The 23,868-nt window shown below is 44.6% G+C and overlaps 1 protein-coding gene across 1 annotated transcript in view; it reads left to right on the plus strand.

Annotated features, from left to right (window-relative positions):
- Positions 1-23,868, plus strand: part of LOC141273537 (uncharacterized) — a 35,200-nt gene that overhangs the window by 4,750 nt on the left and 6,582 nt on the right. The window contains exons 2-6 of the mRNA XM_073685564.1: positions 21,797-21,942; positions 22,132-22,311; positions 22,395-22,518; positions 22,600-22,608; positions 22,847-22,981. Of these exons, the coding sequence (XP_073541665.1) occupies positions 21,865-21,942; positions 22,132-22,311; positions 22,395-22,518; positions 22,600-22,608; positions 22,847-22,981 (526 nt within the window). The 5' untranslated portion in view covers positions 21,797-21,864. The remainder of the gene's footprint in view (positions 1-21,796; positions 21,943-22,131; positions 22,312-22,394; positions 22,519-22,599; positions 22,609-22,846; positions 22,982-23,868) is intronic.

Below are 23,868 nucleotides of genomic sequence, written 5' to 3' on the forward strand. Positions count from 1 at the left end.
CATAGTCCTCCATACAGTATAATGGCCCCACATAGCCCTCCATACAGTATAATGGCCCCACATAGCCCTCCATACAGTATAATGGCCCCACATAGCCCTCCATACAGTGTAATGGCCCCACATAGGGCTCCATACAGAATAATGGCCCCACATAGTCCTCCATACAGTATAATGGTCCCACATAGTCCTCCATACAGTATAATGGGCCCACATAGTCCTCCACACAGTATAATGGGCCCACATAGTCCTCCATACAGAATAATGGCCCCACATAGTCCTCCATACAGAATAATGGCCCCACATAGTCCTCCATACAGAATAATGGCCTCACATAGTACTCCATACAGAATAATGGCCTCACATAGTACTCCATACAGAATAATGGCCCCCACATAGTCCTCTATACAGTGTAATGGCCCCACATAGTCCTCCATACAGTATAATGGCCCCACATAGTGCTCCATACAGTATAATGGCCTCACATAGTCCTCCATACAGAATAATGGCCCCCACATAGTCCTCTATACAGTGTAATGGCCCCACATAGTGCTCCATACAGTATAATGGCCTCACATAGTCCTCCATACAGAATAATTGGCCCCACATAGTCCTCCATACAGAATAATGGGCCCCACATAGTCCTCTATACACTATAATGGCCCACATAGTCCTCCATACAGTATAATGGACCCCACATAGTCCTCCATACAGTATAATGGCCCCACATAGTCCTCCATACAGTATAATGGCCCCACATAGTCCTCCATACAGTATAATGGCCCCACATAAGGGTGGCGGTTCTGGTGTCGTGGGCCAGAGTGTGACATGTATGTACTAGAGAGTCTCTGGTACAGGGTGCAGTGGGAAATGTGCAAAACTACTAAAGATCTTTTTTACGAGCTTTCCGGTGGTGACACAACCTGTGATAATCTATGTATTTGTGTATAAATATTTTTTTCCTAAATGTAATTCAGTTTATTACAGGGGTTCTTCAGGCTTAAGGTAAAAGTCTGCAGCTAGGGGTGTAACTACCGCGGTCGTCACCACAGGACTCGTGCGGGTCAGGGGCCCGGCGACCCTAGCAAATACTTCAGCTGGATGTCTGCGCTCAGACGCACATTTAGCTGAAGTGTATTGCTGCGCAGACACCCGTGAGGTGCTTAAGCGGCAATACACATTGTCAGCCAGTCTTTTCGTCAATATGTCCATGTCAGGGCTTGTTTTTTGCGGGACGAGTTGCACATTTGAAAGACACCTTTGGTTTTACCATATCGTGTACTGGAAACGGGTTAAAATTCCAAGTGCGGTGAAATTGCAAAAAAAGTGCAGCTGCTAAGACTGACCTGCCATTAGGATTTCCCAGGTCATTTCGAGTTCGTAGACACCAAACATGTACATGTTGTTTTTATTTAAGTGTTAAAAAAAATCCAAAGTTTGTAAAGTAAAAAAAAATGGCGCCATTTTCCGAGACTGTTAGCGTCTTCATTTTTCTGGATCTGGGGCCGGGTGAGGGCTTATTGTTTGCGTGCCGAGCTGTCTTTTTTATTGATTGCATTTTGGGGAAGATACGAGGTTTTGATCGCCCATTATTGCATTTTATTGCAATGTTTCAGCAACCAAAAAATGTATTTTTTTTATTTTTCCCCTCTATGCTGTTTACCGATCAAATTAATTATTTTTATATATTGTTAGATCGGGCGATTCTGAACGTGATGATACCAAATATGTGTATTTTTGATTTTTTTTATTTTATTTTGAAGGGGGTGATTTGAACTTTTATATATTTTTTTAAAACCTTTTTTTTTTTTACTTTTCACTTGCTTCAAAAGTCTCCATGGGAGATTAGAACCTGCGATTGTCTGATTGCCTGTGTTCCACATTGCAGGGCTTCAGTCCTGCTATATGTAGTAAAAATGCTCATCTGCTGTGAGAGGCGGCGCTCATAGCAGATCGGCTATGACAACCGCAGGGATCTCCTGCAGACCCCAGGTTGTCATGCCAACCCATCAGCACCCCGCGATCATGTGACGGGCGCGCCGATGGGCGGAGCTAGTGACACGATTTCACCCGCGGCTGTTGGGGGCACATGTCAGCTGACAACATGTGCCCTGGTAGTGTGGGTCTGCCGATAGTAGGGGTTCTGCTGGTGGTGTGGGTCTGCTGGTGGTTGGGAGTGCGCCTAGTTGTGGGTGTGCTGGTAGTTGGGGGTCTGCTCCGAGTTGGGTGTTAGAACCCTCCTGTTTGTTTTTTCCATCTTGTGTTTTGCGGTCATGTGACCATCTGCCTTTATTTTCCAGCTCCGCCCTTTTGGCTGTGCTGGACTTCAGTGTTTGACTGTTTCTCTAGCCAGGTGCTTCTGTGCCTTTCTCTGTCAGTTCGCTTGGGACTTCTAGTACCTTTTTGTCAGTTTGTCTTTTTGTGTTCTGCAACTACTCTGTTTAGGAGGTCTCCCATTTTTGTCCCAGTCCTTAGTTCTTTTAGGGACCCCTCCCTTTATGCTATAGGTCTTCGTTCAGACTAGCCGAGGACTAAGGCGGGTCTGTTCGCTAGGAACAGGCAGCCCTCTACATTGTAGGGATTCAGCTTAGTCTTACTGTAGGGATAGCTTTCCCCTTTTTTTCCTTAGTTCATGTTGCAGATCATAACAGTAAGTCCAGCCCAAAAAACTGAAAGGAAAGAAATTCGGGGATCAGTATGGTTTCCATCCAGGATTTGGTTCAACGCCTGCAGGGATTGTCTCTGGAGGTGGCCGAGCTCCAGCAACACGTGAGTAGCTGTTCTGGAGCGCATTTTGTCGAACCCAAGGTAGGACTGCCTGATGTTTTTTATGGTAAACAGCAAGATTTTTTTTCCTTTAAAAATGCTTGTTTGTTATATTTTCGTTTGAGACCAAGGTCCTCTGGGAATGAATCACAACGCATTGGTTTTATGTCACTTTTGCGCAATGAACCACAGGGGTGGGCCTTTTCTTTCCAACCTAATGATCCATGTTTAAGGTCTGTTGAAGAATTTTTTTTCTGCTATGGGGCTATTATATGACGATCCTGATAGAATCTCATCTACTCAGGCAGAACTCAGGCGTTTGAATCAGGTGATGTTGAAAATTGTTGCACACACTTCAGGAGATGGGCATCAGAAGTTAAATTGAATGATCCTGCGCTGAAATGTTTATTTCTTGCTGGTCTGAGTGAAAGGGTTAAGGATCTGCTAATTGCATTTCCCTGCACCTGAGACTCTGCAGGATGCCATGCAATTAGCTGTTCGTGTGGACAGGAGGCTGAGGTTCAGGCTGAATGAGGTAAAGACTCCTGTAATGTCAGTTCCTAGTCCTCAGAAAATCTGCTCAGACGGCGGAGAACCGATGGAGGTTGGGGCGATGTCACTCCGCTCTCAGGAAAGAGACCGGAGGTTCGCCGAGGGATTGTGTCTTTATTGTGGTAAAGCTGACCATTTGATTAAGTATTGTGAGCTTCGTTTAAGTAAAGAAAAAAAAAAAGGTCAGTTACGCCCATATAGCTTGTTTACGCTCTGCAGGAGTATTTCTTTCTGGGAGTACTACTTTGCAGGGAGATTTGATTGAATTTCAGGTATTTGTGGATTGTGGTTCAACACTTAATGTGATTGATAAAGGGTTTTTGTAAAACCTTAAATTGAAATCCAAACCTTTGTCATCACCTATTTCTGTGATTGCAATTGATAACACTCCCTTGAAATGTATTACTCACAAGGTTGCTGCATTTCCCCTCACTATCAATGGAGTTCACCAAGAAATTTTGGACTTGGTTGTATTAGATAATTTACCCTCTCCGGTTGTTCTACGTTTGCCTTGGTTAAAACTGCACAATCCTTTACTGGACTGGTCTACTAATGTGATTAAGTCTTGGAGTCCGAAGTGCTATGATAAATGTTGTAATGGTCGCATTGCGGCTGTGGAAAAAGGGGAATTACCGGTACCTATTCAAGATTTTTGGAGGTTTTTTTCGGAGGAGGAGTCGCAAGTTTTATCTCCTCATAGGGATTATGATTGCGCCATTGAGTTTGTTCCTGGAGCTACTCTTCCCAAGAGTCGCTTGTTTTATCTGACTATCCCTGAAAGAAAGGCTTTGGAGAAGTACATACAGACTAGCCTGGCTGCTGGTCACATTAGACCTTCTAAGTCGCCTGTAGCAGTTGGATTTTTCTTTGTTAAACAAAAGGACGGGGGTTTACGTCCATGTCTGGATTTTCGTGAAATTAATAAGATTACCGTATGCAATTCCTACCCATTGCCGTTAATTCCTGACTTCATAGAATGGTAGAGTTGGAAGGGACCTCCTGGGTCATCTGGTCCAACCCCCTGCTCAAAGCAGGATTCACTAGATCATCTCAGACAGATGTCTGTCCAGCCTCTGTTTGAAGACGTCCATTGAAGGGGAACTCCCCACCTCTCGTGGCAGCCTGTTCCACTCATTAATCACCCTAACTGTCAAAAAGTTTTTTCTAATATCTAATCTGTGTCTCCTCCCATTTAGTTTCATCCCATTGCTTCTAGTCTTTCCTTGTGCAAATGAGAATAAAGATGATCCTTCTACAATGTGACAGCCCTTGACATATTTGTAGACAGCTATTAAGTCTCCTCTCAGTCTTCTTTTTTGCAAGCTAAACATTCCCAAATCCTGTAACCGTTCCTCATAGGACATGGTTTGCAGACCAGTCACCATTCTGGTCGCTCTTCTCTGAACTTGCTCCAGTTTGTCTATGTCTTTTTTAAAATGTGGTGCCCAAAACTGTACACAGTATTCCAGATGAGGTCTGACCAAAGAGGAGTAAAGACCGATAATGACTTCACGTGATCTAGACTGTATGCTTCTGTTAATACATCCCAGAATTGTATTTGCCTTTTTTGCTGCTGCATCACACTGTTGACTCATGTTCAGTCTATGATCTATTAGTATACCTAAGTCTTTTTCACATGTACTGTTGCTTAGCTCTATTCCTCCCATTCTGTATATGCTTTTTTCATTTTTATTGCCCAGATGTAGTACTTTGCATTTTTCCCTGTTAAAAACCATTCTGTTGGTTGCTGCCCACTGCTCCAGTTTATTTAGGTCTTTTTGAATCCTCTCTCTCTCTTCTCTAGTATTAGCTATCCCTCCTAGCTTTGTGTCATCAGCAAATTTAATCAGTTTACCCTCAATTCCTTCATCTAAATCATTGATAAAGATGTTGAACAATACAGGTCCCAGGACGGAGCCCTGTGGTACCCCACTTGAGACATTCATCCAGCTGGATGTGAAGCCATTTACAACCACCCTTTGAGTCCGATCACTAAGCCAGTTATGAATCCACCTAACAGTTGCCTGGTCCATTGCATACTTGGTCATTTTTTCAATAAGGATGGTGTGAGATACTTTGTCAAATGCTTTGCTGAAGTCAAGATATACTATATCTACAGCATTTCCCTGATCCACCCAGTTAGTGATTCTGTCATAGAAGGAAATTAAGTTAGTCTGACATGACTTGTTAGTTACAAACCCATGCTGAGTCTGGTTAATCACTTCATTCTTATCCATGTACTTACATACATGTTGTTTAATAATTTGTTCAAAGATCTTTCCTGGTATAGAAGTCAGACTCACCGGCCTATAGTTCCCTGGGTCCACCTTCTTCCCCTTTTTGAAGATAGGAACAACATTTGTTCTTCTCCAGTCTTCTGGGACTTCTCCTGTTCTCCAAGAATTTTCAAAGATTATGGAGAGTGGTTCTAAAATTTCTTCTACGATCTCCTTCAGTACTCTGGGGTGTAATTCATCTGGACCTGGAGACTTGAACTCATTTATGTTAGCTAAATATTCCCTCACAATCTTTGTTTACAGATAACTTGGATTCCTCTATTCCTTTAAAAGGACAGTGAAGATCAGTTGATGTTACATTTTCTTTCTGAGAGAAAACAGATGCAAAATAGGAATTAAAAAGTTCGGCCTTCTCAACATCCTCTCTTACCATTTCTCCATTTTCATCCTGTAAAAATCCTATAGCATCTTTGACTTTTCTTTTACTTTTGACATACCCCCAAAATCCTTTTTTATTGCTTTTGACATCTCTTGCAAGCCTTAATTCATTGTCAGCTTTAGCTAACCTAATACGTGCCCTGCAGGATCTGCAGACTGCATTATAATCTTCTTTAGATATGCCTCCCTCTTTCCATTTAATAAACATTTCTTTCTTTCTTTTTAGCATGTGTTTAAGTTCTGTGTTCATCCATCCTGGTTTCCTTAAATGCTTCCCATTCTTCCTACTTTTCGGGATTGTTAACGATTGTGCTTTGAGAATCTCATTTTTAAAAATTTCCCATCCTTCCTGGACATTTTTGTCCTTAAGGACATCCAGCCATTGGATCCCTCCTATTCTCTTTATGAGTCTCTTAAAATCTGCCTTTCTAAAATCTAACCTTGAAGTTTGAGTCTTCACATGTCTTCCTCCTCTAGTTATCCAAAATTCTATAATAGCATGATCGCTGCCTCCTAGGGTCCCAGCCACCTTTACCTCCTCAACCATTTCCTCCCTGTTTATAAGGATTAGATCCAAAGTAGCAGATCCCCTTGTTTTCTCCCCTACCTTTTGGAAGATAAAGTTGTCAGCAAGAGAGGATAAGAATTTGCTTGACCTGTTAGTTTTACTTGAGAGAGATTCCCAACAAATGTCTGGATAGTTGAAATCTCCCATGACCACTACGTCATATTTTTTGGAGAACTTGGTCATTTGATACATAAAGAGTTCATCCATATCTTCAGCTTGCCCAGGTGGCCTGTAGTAAATGCCTACAATGGTGTCCTTTCCGTTGTTCTCTCCTTGTATTCTTACCCAAACAGTTTCCACAGAACTCCCAGTCTCTGAAGCTTCAATCTCTGTGCAGATATATGCTTTTCTAACATACAATGCAACACCTCCTCCTCGTTTATCAAGTCTGTTTCTTGCAAATAAGTTGTATCCTTTTAGCCTTTTATTCCAATCATGTGTATCGTCCCACCAAGTTTCAGTGATTCCAATGACATCATATTCCTTTTCCTGCGTTAGTAGTTCCAATTCTCCTTGTTTGTTGCCCATGCTTTGTGCATTTGTATAAAAACATTTTAGTTTGTGATTGGTTTCTCTTCCTCCCATATTTTTATTATTTAGATTTTTTTGTCTTTGTTCTTCTTTTCCACTTCCAGTAGCAGAGATCTCAATAGTATTTGTCAGCTGTATGGCTTTTTCTGGCCTTTTGCTTCCCTTCCCACATTGTTCTAGTTTAAAGCTCTTCTGATGAGTGTAGCAAGGCGACTTCCAAATACATGTTTTCCAGTCTTCGCAAGGTGCACCCCATCTCTAGCAAGTAGTCCATCGTATAGGTAATTCATTCTGTGATCCAGAAATCCAAATCCTTGTTGACGGCACCATCGACGTAGCCAGTTGTCCACCTGTAGAATCTTATTCCACCTCATTGTTCCATGGCCATCCACTAGGAGGATGGATGAGAAGACCACCTGCGCTCCCAATTCTTTCACTTTCTTGCCTAAGTCTTTAAAGTCACTGCAGATGGTTTCCAGGTCCTTTCCTGCGGTGTCATTTGTCCCCACATGTATTAGCAGGAATGGGTAGTGATCTGTAGGTCTGAAGAGTCTTGATATCCTGTCAGACACATCTTTAATTTTTGCTCCTGGAAGACAGCACATTTCTCTTGAGGTTATGTCTGGTCTGCAGATAGCGGCCTCTGTTCCTCTTAACAGGGAATCCCCCATGACCACCACTCTCCGTTTTTTCTTCACAACATTCTTCTTTCTCCATCCAGGAGGATTCTGAGGGCTTACAAGGTTATTCATTGCTGGCAAAGTCTTATTTTGCTGTATTTCTTCATGGTTCTCCTGCGTGAGAGCCTGGTACTGGTTCCTGAGCAGTATGGGTGCTGACTAGTGTTGAGCATTCCGATACTGTAATATCGGGTATCGGCCGATATTCGCGGTATCGGAATTCCGATACTTAATTCCGATTACAATATCGGATACCGGAATCGGAAGTTCCCATAATGCCTGCGCTCTGCAGTGTCTGTGAAGGATGACAAGCTGGATGGCAGAGCTCAGCTGAGATCCAGCCTGTCATCAGAATGCCATCCCAACGGGGGAGAATTCTCCTGATTGTTTAAAAGCCGGCGGGCGGTAAAAAGCCGCCGGCTTTTAAACAATCACACAGCCCCATACTGCTTCCCCGCAGCCTCCCACCCCGATCCTCCGCTCCCCTCGCCACCTCCAATCCCGATCGTAAGTTAGGACCGGGCGGGGAGCGCAGCTCCAAGGAGCGGGGAGTGAAGGACCCGGGCGGGGAAGCCGGCAGTGAAAAGACTTCACCGCCGGCTTTCCCGTTCTGTGCTGCGCTTTCCCGCCGGTTATTTCAAATGAACAGCTGAGGTATCAGGTGATGCCGATCAGCTGTTCATTTGAAGTCGCCGCGTTGCCCTCAGAGGGTTCATGTGAGTTCATGCTTGACTGCATGAACTCACATGAACTTTCCCACGGCCGCACAGGTCAGCCTCACCTCCCAGACCCGTCATGATTAGTGTGTGTGCGCGATGTTTGTGCGGGTGTGCGCGGTGTCTGTGCGATGTGTGCGGGGTGTCTGTGCGATGTGTGCGGGTGTGTGCGATGTGTGTGCGTGCAGGCAGACATAGGCCGATGTGACACTACTACTCCCATCGGCCTATGTCTGTCCCCCGTCCACTCCTGCCAGCAGGATCAGCTCGATGGGAGCAGTAGTTCCCATCAGACTGATCATTCTATTTAAATTGCCCTACTGTGTCCCCAATAAATTTTAAATACATGTCATTGGTGGCCAGTGGTTACCTAAAAGAAATTAGTTCATACATTACCTGTCCCCGCCGATCGCCACCTAAAATAAAGTAAAAAATAAAAAACTACACCTATACTCACCTAGACACCTAACTCCCCGAAGCCATCGATCTCCTGTAATAAAATATAAAATAATAAACCACAACCTTATCCTTACCCCTCCGGAGTAGTCCACGAGTGTCCCACGAAGATCTCCAGTTCAGAGCAGCCACATAGAATGTGACCGCTCTGAACCGCTGCCGCCGCTAGAATGACAGCATAAGCGGGTTCACCGGAGTTCAGGCAGCGCTGCTCCGGTTAGCTGCTTTACGGCCCTGCTGTATAGTGAGAAATTCCCACGGTACAGCAGTGCCGTAAAGGAGGTCTCCGGAGCTGCGCTGACTGAATGCACTCCGGTGACCTCAGTCAGTGGCTCCCGCTGCTGGGAGCGGACGTGTTCCCGGCAGCGTGAGCTTACAGCAGCCATGCACAGCTGTCACCATCTCCAGATGTGACAGCTGTGCATGGGAGATCAGCGCAGGAACGTGGACAGGTAACTATTATTTTTAGTAAACTAAGAATTAAATAAAATTGTGTGTTTTATTTCAAATAAATTATTTTTTTCTGGGTGTAGTGTGTTTTTTCTTTTTAACACTTTGTAGGTTAGTAATGGGGGTGTCTTATAGACGCCCATCATTACTAACCTGGGCTTCATGGCAGCTGGCGCTGACATGAACCCCACCACTATTACCCCCTTCACCGCACCAGGGCAGCGTGGAAGAGCGAGGCTAAGTGCCAGAGTTGGCGCATCCTATGGATGCGCCATTTCTGGGGCAGCTGACGACTGGTGTTTCTAGCCTGGGAGGGGGCCAATATTCATGGCACCCTTCCTGGGCTATTAATATCAGCCCCCAGCTGTCTGCCTAGCCTTTGCAAGCTATTAAAATAGGGGGGACCCCACGTCATTTTTTTGGGGGGGATATTAGTAGCCTGGGAAGCTCCGTGGGTATTACCCCCTTCCCAGGCTTCAAACATTTGCCCCAGCTGTCTGCTTAACCTCCGCTAGAGCCTAAAATTAAGGGGAACCCCACGCCAATTTTTTTTTAAATAAATCCTTTATTTTAACACTAAATGACAAGTACAGTAACTAACACTATCACTGTACTTCATATATATGTGACTGACATGTTTCTATCTATCTAATCTATGTGTGATTCTCTATTCTTTCTATTCTAAATTGTCGGGTACAGATGCTGAATTGCCGGCCGGCTTTCTTAAAGAGACGGTGCATGAAAACACTATTATTTTTTTAAATAAATCCTTTACACTAAATGACAAGTACAGTAATCAACACTGTCACTGTACTTCATATATATGTGACTGACATGTTTCTATCTATCTAATCTATGTGTGATGCTCTATTCTTTCTATTCTAAATTGTCGGGTACAGATGCTGAATTGCCGGCCGGCTTTTTTAAAGAGACGGTGCACGAAAACACTAATATTTTTTTAAATAAATCCTTTACACTAAATGACAAGTACAGTAAGCAACACTGTCACTGTACTTCATATATATGTGACTGACATGTTTCTATCTAATCTATGTGTGATGCTCTATTCTTTCTATTCTACATTGTCGGGTACAGATGCTGAATTGCCGGCCGGCTTTTTTAAAGAGACGGTGCATGAAAACACTATTATTTTTTTTAATAAATCCTTTATACTAAATGACAAGTACAGTAAGCAACATTGTCACTGTACTTCATATATATGTGACTGACATGTTTCTATCTATCTAATCTATGTGTGATTCTCTATTCTTTCTATTCTACATTGTCGGGTACAGATGCTGAATTGCCGGCCGGCTTTTTTAAAGAGACGGTGCATGGAAACACTATTATTTTTTTTAATAAATCCTTTACACTAAATGACAAGTACAGTAAGCAACACTGTCACTGTACTTCTTATATATGTGGCTGACATGTTTCTATCTATCTAATCTATGTGTGAAGCTCTATTCTGTCTGTTATAAATTGTCGGGTACCGCTGCTGAATTGCCGGCCGGCTTTTTTAAAGAGACGGTGCACGAAAACACTAATATTTTTTTTAATAAATCCTTTACACTAAATGACAAGTACAGTAAGCAACACTGTCACTGTACTTCATATATATGTGACTGACATGTTTCTATCTATCTAATCTATGTGTGATGCTCTATTCTTTCTGTTGTAAATTGTCGGGTACCGGTGAATGCCGCTGCTGAATTGCCGGCTTTTCATGTCATTCTACATTATTCTTAGTTGTTTTACTTCATGTAGAATTAACCTACAAGGAAAGAAAGGGTTTATTTTCATTCCGATATTTGTGTCCCATTGACTTGCATTGGTTTCCGGTATCGGAATCGGCGATATCCGATACTTTTTGGGTATCGGCCCGATCCAATCCGATACGATATTTCCTGATATCGGAAGGTATCGCTCAACACTAGTGCTGACTGCCTCTCGATCCTCCTGCTTCTGTGGGTCACATGCTTCCATTCCTCTGTTTCGTCAGGTGCAGTTCGAATTTCTTCTCTTTCTGAATCATGAAGAGATAATTCTGCTCTGTCTAAGAACTCTTCACCTTCCTTAATGATTTTCAAGGTAGTTAACCTCTCTTCTAGATTTCGCAACTTTTCCTCCAACAGGGACACAAGCTTGCATTTCTGGCATGTGAAGTTTGGCTTTTCCACTGGCAAGTCTGTGAACATGTAGCAGGATATGCAGCTCACCAAATGGCTCCTGGACTCTTCCATGTTCTTATTGTTAATGTTCTGAAAACAGTGAAAAAAAGCTTAAAAAAAAAAGCTTCAAAATGCGCGCGCCCGTAGGCGCGCGGTTTACCGATGTTCTCTTTTCAGCTCCAACAGCCAAAATCCAGTGTTCTTTGAGCTCGCAGAGACTCTTCACTTACCCCAAAATGCAGTGGGAATATGCAAATTATCTCCTCAGGACTCCTCCCCTGGTTTACCGATGTCCTCTTTTCAGCTCCAACAGCCAAAATCCAGTGTTCTTTGAGCTCGCGGAGACTCTTCACTTACCCCAAAATGCAGTGGGAATATGCAAATTATCTCCTCAGGACTCCTCCCCTGGTTTACCGATGTCCTCTTTTCAGCTCCAACAGCCAAAATCCAGTGTTCTTTGAGCTCGCGGAGACTCTTCACTTACCCCAAAATGCAGTGGGAATATGCAAATTATCTCCTCATGACTCCTCCCCTGGTTTACCGATGTCCTCTTTTCAGCTCCAACAGCCAAAATCCAGTGTTCTTTGAGCTCGCGGAGACTCTTCACTTACTCCAAAATGCAGTGGGAATATGCAAATTATCTCCTCAGGACTCCTCCCCTGGTTTACCGATGTCCTCTTTTCAGCTCCAACAGCCAAAATCCAGTGTTCTTTGAGCTCGCGGAGACTCTTCACTTACCCCAAAATGCAGTGGGACTTGTTTAACCAGTTAGTGGGGGCCAAGTTGTTCTCTAAAATTGATCTCCGGGGGGCATACAATTTGTTACGAGTGAAGGGGGGTGATGAATGGAAAACTGCTTTAACACTCCGGGAGGTCATTTTGAGAATCTGGTGATGCCTTTTGGTCTTGCCAATGCACCTGTATTTTTTCAGAACCTTATTAATGACATCCTGAGAACTTTGATTGGTAACAATGTGGTTGTGTATTTGGATGACATTTTGATTTATTCACCAGATTTAGAGTCGCATTGGCAGAGTGTACGTGAAGTTTTGCAGTTATTGAGTGATAATTCACTCTTTGCTCAGCTGGAGAAATGTGAGTTCGCTGTGCAGAAAATTAGTTTTTTGGGCTACATTGTCTCCAGCGAGGGCTTTGAGATGGACCCTGTGAAGGTTCAAGTTGTGCAGGAATGGCCTAGGCCTATTGGTTTGAAATCTATACAGAGATTTTTGGGTTTTGCCAATTATTACAGGAAATTCATTAAGAATTTTTCTGTAATTGTTAAACCTCTAACCGATCTCACCAGGAAAGGTGCGAATACTTCCCAGTGGACTACTGAGGCCTTTGAAGCGTTTGAGTATCTCAAAGAGAGGTTCAGTTCTGCCCCTATCCTTATGCAGCCTGATGAGACCAAGCCTTTTTTGCTCGAGGTCGATGCTTCATCGGTGGGGGTCGGAGCAGTTTTGTCTCAGGAGAACAAGGGTGGAGTACATCCTTGTGCTTTCTTTTCGAAAAAAATTTCGGAAACCGAACTGAATTATGATGTTGGAAATCGGGAGTTGCTGGCTGTTAAACTCGCGTTTGAACATTGGCGTCATTTTTTTGGAAGGCGCTAGATTTCCTATTCAGGTTTTCACAGATCATAAGAATTTGATCTATCTGGATGCTGCCAAGCGCTTGAATGCCCGTCAAGCTAGGTGGGCACTTTTTTTTTCTCGGTTTCATTTTTCTGTTACCTATATCCCTGGTACTAAGAATGTTAAAGCCGATGCTTTATCTCGCAGCTTCTCTCCTACGGTCGGTGCCGAGGAGGAGGAGAGCATTTTACAGAAAGGAGTTGTGGTGGCGGCATTGGACTCCGTTTGGAGAATGGGATTCTGAAAGCTCAAGATGATGCTCCATCTAACACTCCCCATGGGAGGTTGTTCGTGCCTAGAACCTTTAGGAGAGATTTGTTTGTGGAGTGTCATGAGTCTCGGTTGGCAGGTCATCCAGGAATTTCGGAGACAAAGGCTATGTGCCCACGTAGCAGATTTGATGCAGAGCGTTTTTGCCTCTCTCTGGCAGAAAAAAACCCATGCAGATTTACATGCGTTTTTTCTGCCAGAGAGAAGCGTTTTTTCAGCGTTTTCTCATGCGTTTTTTCAAGCATTTTGAGCATCACTTGGAAAAGTGCTTGACAAGTTGGTCACACTATATAAATCCATGCAACCGGCATGGATGGATTTATATAGTGTGACCAAGTAATAGTTAAAAAAAAGAATAAGAATGGTAAAAAATAAAAAGATAATACTCACCTTCCGGTGTCTTCCCGGTGTCATCTCTGCTGCGTCCGGTCTCTTGCAATGCTCGCGGTGGTGTGAAGGACCTGCGGTGACGTCATTGAGTCATGTGATGGGTCACATGACTCAGTGACGTCATGGCAGGTCCTTCACAACAGCGCGAGCATTGCAAGAGACCGGACGGCATGGACAAAACACCGGGAGGACATCGGAAGGCGAGTATAAACTTTATTTTTTATTTTAAATTCTTTTTTTTTTTTACAGATTCTGTGGTACCCAGGTCTGGATGAGACTCTCCTCTCCTCCAGGCCTGGGTACCATCCGCACATTAGAACGCGCCAATTACGCAAGTACAGATGCAGTCTTGTGGAATTGGCGCGTTCTATTGCAAGTCAATGGCGGCAATTACGCTGCGTGTCCGCTAAATTAATGGATATGCTGCGTATTTTTGAGCGCAGCATAAACGCTGTGGAAAAATACGCAGCATGGGCATTGAAAGTGCGGAATTGCATTGGAGACCATGGGGGAAGGTTTACCAAGCGTTTCCCAAGCGTGAGCACACAGCCTAAGACTTATCAGTCGCAGTTTTCGGTGGCCTGGATGGCAGGAGGAAGTCATCAAGTGGGTGCGTCAATGTACTGTGTGTGCTAGGTCAAAGGCTTCACATACTCCTGCTGTGGGGTTGCTTTGCCCTCTGGAGGTTCCTAGTGCGCCTTGGACGCATCTCACTATGGATTTTATTACTGATCTTCCTGTGTTCGAGGGTTTCACTGTCATCTGGGTGGTCGTGGACCGTTTTAGTAAGATGTGTCATTTGGTTCCATTCATTAAGTTGCCCTGCGCCAAGACACTCGCTAAGGCGTTTGTTAAGGAGATTGTCAAGCTCCATGGCGTTCCCACGGATATTGTTTCTGATAGAGGACCTCAGTTTGTGGCTCGCTTTTGGCGTACTTTTTCTGACAGGTTGGGAGTCCATTTGTCATTTTCGTCTGGTTATCATCCTGAGTCTAATGGACAGACTGAAAGAAAGAACCAGGATGTAGAACAGTTTTTGCGTTGTTTTGTGGCAGACAATCAAGAGGTGTGGTCTGAGTTTCAGCCTCTCGCAGAATTTGCTTTTAACAATAATACATCCTCCTCTGCTGGGTGTTCTCCTTTTTTTTGTTGTACTGGGAGACATCCGTCTTTTGGTTCGTTCTCCAAATTGGGGTCGGCGGTGCCGGAGGAGCAGAATTTTTCCGGTGATTTGGAGAGAGTTTGGACTAATGTACGTTGCAACCTTCAAGAGGCTAAGAAGTCCAAGAAGTATTTTGACAGGAAACGTAAGGAGGTTTTGTTTACTGTGGGTGACATGGTTTGGTTGTCCTCGAAGAACCTGCGGTTGAGGATTCCCTCTGAAAAACTGGGTCCTAAGTTTGTGGGTCCATTTAAAGTGCTTCAGGTTGTTAACCCGTCTGCTGTTAGGTTGGATGTCCCTACTTCCTGGAAGATTAATCCTGTGTTTCATGTTTCCTTGTTGAAAAAGGCTGACGTATCTGATAGGGACGCCACTGTCACAGTTCCTCCTTTGGTGGAAGACGGCGAATATGAAATTTCTCGTATCTTGAATTCTAGATGGCATAAAGGGAGATTACAGTATCTTGTCTCCTGGAAGGGTTTCGGTCCCGAAGACAGCTCCTGGGTAAGGACGGATGATGTCTCTGCTCCTAGGCTTATTAAAGCTTTCCACAAGAGGTTTCCGGATAGGCCTGGGCCCGGAGGATCCTCATAAAAGAGGGGGTACTGTTAGAACCCTCCTGTTTGTTTTTTCCATCTTGTGTTTTGCAGTCACGTGACCATCTGCCTTTATATTCCAGCTCCGCCCTTTTGGCTGTGCTGGACTTCAGTGTTTGACTGTTTCTCTAGCCAGGTGCTTCTGTGCCTTTCTCTGTCAGTTCGCTTGGTCCTTCTGGGACTTCTAGTACCTTTTTGTCAGTTTGTCTTTTTGTGTTCTGCAACTACTTCTCTGTTTAGGAGGTGTCCCATTTTTTGTCCCAGTCTTTAGTTCTTTTAGGGACCCCTCCCTTTATGCTACAGGTCTTCGTTCAGACTAGCCGAGGACTAAGGCGGGTCTGTTCGCTAGGAGCTGGCAGCCCCCTACATCGTAGGGATTCAGCTTAGTCTTACTGTAGGGACAGCTTTCCCCTATCTTTCCTTAGTTCATGTTGCAGATCATAACATTGTGGGCCTGCTGGTAGGTGTGGGCCTGCTGGTAGGTGTGGGCCTGCTGGTAGTGTGGATGTGCTAGTAATGTGTCACGGGTGTATCAGAGGAGACAGTCGCCCTGCAGTTGGTTGCAGGAGATCTCTACGTTTGGCATTACAGACATCTTCTTAGATGCGAGGCTGTCTCTAGGACCTAGCGGCTACCTCCCTCTGGTAATTAGCTCCCTGGCCTGGGTGTATATATACCTGGTGTGTCTGAGAGGGAGGTGCCGGCTATATTTATTTCTACTTGTGAAGGCTTAGCAAGAGCAGTTCTTCGTCCTCTCTTGAGCTTGAGGCCGAGTTCGCATTTGTCTGAAGTCGTCTAAAGCTAAGCATTGTCCCCCTGTTTGTGTACCCTTGTTGTCTATAGAGTTTAGTGGAGATCGACTAGTGCTCATCTCCTCCTATCCCTAATCTTAGCCATACGCAAGGGAAAGACAGGGCGAGGCACGCGTGTGGCGATTGCTGAAGAGGCAATATAGGGACGGTAGTTGAGGCAGGGTGACACTAGACCAGACTTGGAGGTCTCCACTTCCCCCTTTCCCTCTAGTGTCTGGGCTCCCTTTCCCTCTTCCCTTTGTGTTGCACTAAGTCTTTCCCACACCTGGTGTGCTGGTAGCGTGGGTGTCTGTTGGTAGTTGTGGGTGTGCTGGTAGTTGGGAGTCTGCTGTTAGTTGTGGGTGTGCTGGTATTTGGGGGGTCGGCTGGTAGCGTGGGTGGGCTGGTATTTGGGAGTCTGCTGGTAGCATGGATCTGCTGGTAGTGTGGGTCCACACGGGTTCATTATGGGTAAGGTGAACATCCTTTCTTATGCCCATATCTCTTTTCTTCCTTAGACTCCACCATACACCACTTACGGCTCTCTACATGTACTTTTCCCCTGGTGACACTGAGTAGCTCTCAGATGGTTTATATGGTCAGTATATGGGATGCAGGATCCCTTACTTTATGCACTTTCTTTCTAGTACAATTGATTTACATGTAGTCGATGCACATCATGGCGATACCACTTATCATGTGATAGCTCCTTAATCCATGTTTTCAAATGGGAATAGTGATATATTTTGACATTGATATTACCCTCCTTATACTTTAAGGTGTAGCACCACCCTTGCTCGTTATACTTCTGTGGACCATTTCCTATAAAATACCTTTGTTTTTGCTGTTGTAGACTCTTTTTTTTATATGATGTTATGTATTTTGCCTGTTTTGTTTCCCTTTTAAAGTAAAGTAGTTCCCCTTGTAAAATAAAAAAACCCTATAATACTACTCTCCTCTCTTACTGGCGCAATTCCAGTGATGTCGGCGCCGGGTCTCCCGAGGCTCACATGACATTATGCCACGTGAGCCCTGCAGCCAATCTACGGCTGCTATTAGGGTTCGCTCACACTGGCTATAACTCGGACGAGTGCAATCCGATAAAAAATCGGACCAATGTTATCATTGAGGCCGTGCAGATCTGCGTATTTTTCTCAGCTGTATTCGGCGTGATGCAATTTCACTCTGAAATCAGATGGGTGCGAGAACAAAAAAAACGCAGCCGTACGGACCATCATTGGCATCCGATCTGTACAGATACATTGCAGTTCTGAAACATAAGAAACTAAATGGTCCTGTAAAAAAACTTATTGTACACAGACACAGTCTAGGACAACATTGAGTTGAGGGCAAAATTTTTGTATTTGAGGAAGAAAAAAACCATAAGTGAAAGATGAAGTTGCACGATGCGCAGTGGGACTGAGCCTGGAGCGGCCGATAACTTGTGCGCCAAATTCTATAGTGGAGCAAAATTTTGCACTTTGGGCCCCAACTGCCAAATAATCCAGAACAGACAGAGCTGGAGGAATAGATAACCATGATCAGGGACTGCATCATCACTAAAATGCTCTGCAAGTTCTGTATCCACACCATACAGACAATGCTCTGCCTCTGAACTAGACAGAAAATGCTCTGCACGTTCTGTATCCACAAAATATAGACAATGCTCTGCCTCTGAACTAGACAGAAAATGCTCTGCACGTTCTGTATCCACACCATATAGACAATGCTCTGCCTCTGAACTAGATAGAAAATGCTCTGCACGTTGTGTATCCACAAAATATAGACAATGCTCTGCCTCTGAACTAGATGCTCTGCAGCTTCTGTGTTGATGCTTCGTAGATTATCCTCAGTCTGGTCTGGAACAGGAAAGTGATGAGCTGCGAGTGATAACGACCCGACAGATGATGCTCTGCGGGGTGTAGACCTCTATTGGGAGAGAACGTAATGATCTCTTCTTCCACAGAGCAGATCCTTCCCTGGATCCCTGCTCCATATGTCATGTGACGTCTTCGCCTGATCTGGGGATTCGCTGCTCTGCATCTTCTACATCCACATAAGAAATTCCCTGAAAACTCAGAATCAACATTGGTTGGATGAAGATAACGCTGATTCACATGTATATAATGCTCTGCACTGGCTCTGTATATAATGCTCTGCACTGGCTCTGTATATAATGCTCTGCACTGGCTCGGTATGTAACGCTCTGCACTGGCTCGGTATATAACGCTCTGCACTGGCTCGGTATATAACGCTCTGCACTGGCTCGGTATATAATGCTCTGCACTGGCTATAATGTTCTGCACTGGCTCAGTATGTAACGCTCTGCACTGGCTCGGTATGTAACGCTCTGCACTGGCTCGGTATGTAACGCTCTGCACTGGCTCGGTATGTAACGCTCTGCACTGGCTCGGTATGTAACGCTCTGCACTGGCTTGGTATGTAACGCTCTGCACTGGCTCGGTATATAACGCTCTGCACTGGCTCGGTATATAACACTCTGCACTGGCTCGGTATATAATGCTCTGCACTGGCTATAATGTTCTGCACTGGCTCGGTATGTAACGCTCTGTACTGGCTCGGTATGTAACGCTCTGCACTGGTTCGGTATGTAACGCTCTGCACTGGCTCGGTATATAATGCTCTGCACTGGCTATAATGTTCTGCACTGGCTCGGTATGTAACGCTCTTCACTGGCTCGGTATGTAACGCTCTGCACTGGCTCGGTATATAACGCTCTGCACTGGCTCGGTATATAACGCTCTGCACTGGCTCGGTATATAACACTCTGCACTGGCTCGGTATATAATGCTCTGAACTGGCTATAATGTTCTGCACTGGCTCGGTATATAACGCTCTGCACTGGCTCAGTATATAACGCTCTGCACTGGCTCAGTATATAACGCTCTGCACTGGCTCGGTATGTAACACTCTGCACTGGCTCGGTATATAATGCTCTGCACTGGCTATAATGTTCTGCACTGGCTCGGTATATAACACTCTGCACTGGCTCGGTATGTAACGCTCTGCACTGGCTCGGTATGTAACGCTCTGCACTGGCTCGGTATGTAACGCTCTGCACTGGCTCGGTATGTAACGCTCTGCACTGGCTCGGTATATAACGCTCTGCACTGGCTCGGTATGTAACGCTCTGCACTGGCTCGGTTGTGGTCTTGATCACATTGGATACAGTTATTGCTCTTCTCGGTTTGGGGCCACTTAGAATTTATGTTTTCTTGGATTCGCTCAAGATCTGCAACACAACAATATATATCAGCTCTTGATGCTCGGCAGATGAGCAATGCTCTGCAGAGAACAGATCCATTACAGATAGATGTTCCAATATAAAGCTTTACACTTTCTAGTTCCACATAGATAACGCTCTGCAGATTCTTGTGTCATTGTGATAACGCTCTGCAGATTCTTGTGTCATTGTGATAACGCTCTGCAGATTCTTGTGTCACTGTGATAACGCTCTGCAGATTCTTGGGTCACCATGATAACGCTCTGCAGATTCTTGGGTCACCATGATAATGCTCTGCAGATTCTTGGGTCACCGTGATAACGCTCTGAAAGTTTGTTTCTCCTTGAGAAATCCATATCTTGCGCAATAACTTCCAGAGCCCAGTATCTAATTCCTGTCTTGTATTATACGCCTCAGAGCTGTGTACTGTTTATCTGTTCCCATCATGTGATACACTACACTGAGCCCTGCATCTAATCCCCATCATGTGATACACTACACTGAGCCCTGCATCTAATCCCCATCATGTGATACACTACACTGAGCCCTGCATCTAATCCCCATCATGTGATACACTACACTGAGCCCTGCATCTAATCCCCATCATGTGATACACTACACTGAGCCCTGCATCTAATCCCCATCATGTGATACACTACACTGAGCCCTGCATCTAATCCCATCATGTGATGCACTACACTGAGCCCTGCATCTAATCCCATCATGTGATGCACTACACTGAGCCCTGCATCTAATCCCATCATGTGATGCACTACACTGAGCCCTGCATCTAATCCCATCATGTGATGCACTACACTGAGCCCTGCATCTAATCCCCATCATGTGATACACTACACTGAGCCCTGCATCTAATCCCCATCATGTGATACACTACACTGAGCCCTGCATCTAATCCCCATCATGTGATACACTACACTGAGCCCTGCATCTAATCCCATCATGTGATACACTACACTGAGCCCTGCATCTAATCCCATCATGTGATGCACTACACTGAGCCCTGCATCTAATCCCATCATGTGATGCACTACACTGAGCCCTGCATCTAATCCCATCATGTGATGCACTACACTGAGCCCTGCATCTAATCCCATCATGTGATGCACTACACTGAGCCCTGCATCTAATCCCATCATGTGATACACTACACTGAGCCCTGCATCTAATTCCATCATGTGATACACTACACCGAGCCCTGCATCTAATCCCATCATGTGATACACTACACTGAGCCCTGCATCTAATCCCATCATGTGATACACTACACTGAGCCCTGCATCTAATCCCCATCATGTGATACACTACACTGAGCCCTGCATCTAATCCCCATCATGTGATACACTACACTGAGCCCTGCATCTAATCCCCATCATGTGATACACTACACCGAGCCCTGCATCTAATCCCATCATGTGATACACTACACTGAGCCCTGCATCTAATCCCCATCATGTGATACACTACACTGAGCCCTGCATCTAACCCCATCATGTGATACACTACACTGAGCCCTGCATCTAATCCCCATCATGTGATACACTACACTGAGCCCTGCATCTAATCCCCATCATGTGATACACTACACTGAGCCCTGCATCTAATCCCCATCATGTGATACACTACACTGAGCCCTGCATCTAATCCCCATCATGTGATACGTTCCTCGTATCTAACCCCATTTTACGACACAGTGAGCAGCACCAATTAACAGAATCCTCACTGTCCTCGGTGTCCACATCTCGGTCTCACTCTGCAGTCACCAGTGATGGCTCCTCACTGTGATCCTAAACTTCATCCTCTCTTATGTTTTTGCCAACACCAAAAAGGGGGAGGAGACAAGTGACATCACACTCGTGACCAGACTCCGCCCATATTTACTGCAGTCGTAATTCGAGCTAGCACTATACAGCTAGCACTGCTCCTCCTAGTGTTTAAAAGTGGAAAATATCAAAACTTTTACAATTATTTTTAATATTTTACTCCATTAAATACTTACTTTCTTTCAATTGTTGAAATAAAAATATTTTTTTTAAAATGGCACCTTCCCTTTACTTGTTTCTCTATATTGTTTTCTATGAAGTTTTACATTGTTACATTATCATCTCATCTTTTTTTCCATTAAGGTTCCTACAATCAAGGAGCCTCTGCTGATAACGTCTCTGCGAGAATCTTCCTGATTAATGTGTCAAGGATGAATAAGGACAGAGGCAAGATGGCGGAGAGGATAATAAACCTCACCCTGGAGATAATCTTCCATCTTACCGGAGAGGTGAGAGGTTCTGATGTCATCACATGACATCATTATCTATGGGAATAACAGGTGATATGAACAGAGAGGTGAGAGGTTGTGATGTCATCACATGACATCATTATCTATGGGAATAACAGGTGATATGACCGGAGAGGTGATGGACTCTGGAAATGTCTGTAGTGATATTATTAATGTCTCCACACTCAGGATTACACAGTAGTGAAGAAGACCTCTAGTGATCGCTGTCAGGCCCCTGTGTCTGAAGGACGGGGAGGAACCCTGAGCCCAATCCCGGGGCCTCCACCTCACCCCCGGATACATGAGGACATCAATGACCAGAAGATCCTAGAACTCGCCCACAAGATGATTGAGCTGCTGACTGGAGAGGTGACACTGCTGGGAATGCTGGGACATTATACAGGACGGCACTGGAGGATTCTGGGTGATGACGGCATCCTTGTGTGTGTCAGGTTCCTATAAGGTGTCAGGACGTCACCGTCTATTTCTCCATGGAGGAGTGGGAGTATCTAGAAGGACACAAGGATCGGTACCAGGAGGTGATGATGGAGGAGCACCGGCCCCGCACATCACCAGGTGATAGACAGGACTAAATCCACATGGCCTATAATTCTCTGTATGTAATAATGATGTCAGTCCTGTCTGTGTCTCCTGCAGGTCTCTCCAGTAAGAGGACAACCCCAGAGAGATGTCCCGCTCCTCCTCCTGCACAGGACCATCAGGTAGATGGAGATCTCCCCTATGATGTGTAGACGGCTGTGACCTCCTTGTGTTCAGTCTTGTCTTCTCCTCCAGTATTAGATGTTTTATACTTGTGTAATGAGAGCGGTGGAGACGGCAGGATCACAGCTGACCACAGACATGTCCGGATCTTCTCACCATTATTCCCGGTGACTTCTCCAATCATCGGGGACTTTTACAATATTTGTTTTGCAGCTTTTGGATCCGGATAAAGATCTGAACAATATTAATGCTCCAGAGAGAAATGTGAGGGGCGATCAGCGGTGTAAAGAGGAGACCCCTACAGATAACCGCCCAGGTGAGGAGCTTTAGATGAATATTCACTGTTCAGCCACAATCTGAATAGATAATAATGTGATCCTGTTATATGTGATGTCACAGGTCGTGCATTTATAATATGGAGGATAATATACAGCGGGAGATGAATTATACTTATGTGAGCGGCCGATTTCTTCATCATCTGATGTCAGTTCTGATGAAGGAAAGAATTAGCCTAATTTGTGACTCAGAAACCATTAGCTCCTATTAATCTCATGTCAGTGTTTGGTGACAGAATACAGAACATGGAGACGTCCCCCCAAATAACTGCGACTGACAGCCGGGCTCCGGCCATAGTGATAGGGAGTGGAGATAACTCTGATCTTAGTCTTTACCCCTAAGATGCTGCGTTTAATAATAACCATGAATGTGAACAGGGATAAGAAATGAAAACCTTTTTATTTTGACAAAATTTGGATTTATTTTGTGAAAGTCAAAAACAAAAAAACTCTTTTTGTGTGTCTGCTCAGCCTTACGAGGCTTGTTATCGGCGGGACGAGCTGTGATTTTACATGACACCATTCACTTGGACGATATTGTAAAAAAAAAACAATACAATTCTGCCATTATTTTTTTAGTTTTGTTTTTACGGCGTTCGGTATGTAAAATGATCTGGTGCCAGAATTCTCCATTGAGTGTGAATACGGTGATACCAAACTTAGTTTGTGTCACCATTATTTGAGCCTCATAACTTCTTTATTTTACCCGCAGTGGAGATGTGTGAGGACTTGTGTCTGTGTTGGGAGTCGTCGTACACTGTTCAGAAAAATAAAGGGAACACTTACACTGTGTTGTTTAACTCCAAGTCAATAACACTTCTGTGAAATCTACCTGTCCAGTTATGAAGCGACACTGATTGTGAATCAA

The sequence above is a fragment of the Phyllobates terribilis genome, unplaced genomic scaffold (genome assembly GCF_046119375.1).
Source record: "Phyllobates terribilis strain yellow unplaced genomic scaffold, ASM4611937v1 Scaffold_1__5_contigs__length_1240528914, whole genome shotgun sequence".
Classification (NCBI taxonomy): Eukaryota; Metazoa; Chordata; class Amphibia; order Anura; family Dendrobatidae; genus Phyllobates; species Phyllobates terribilis.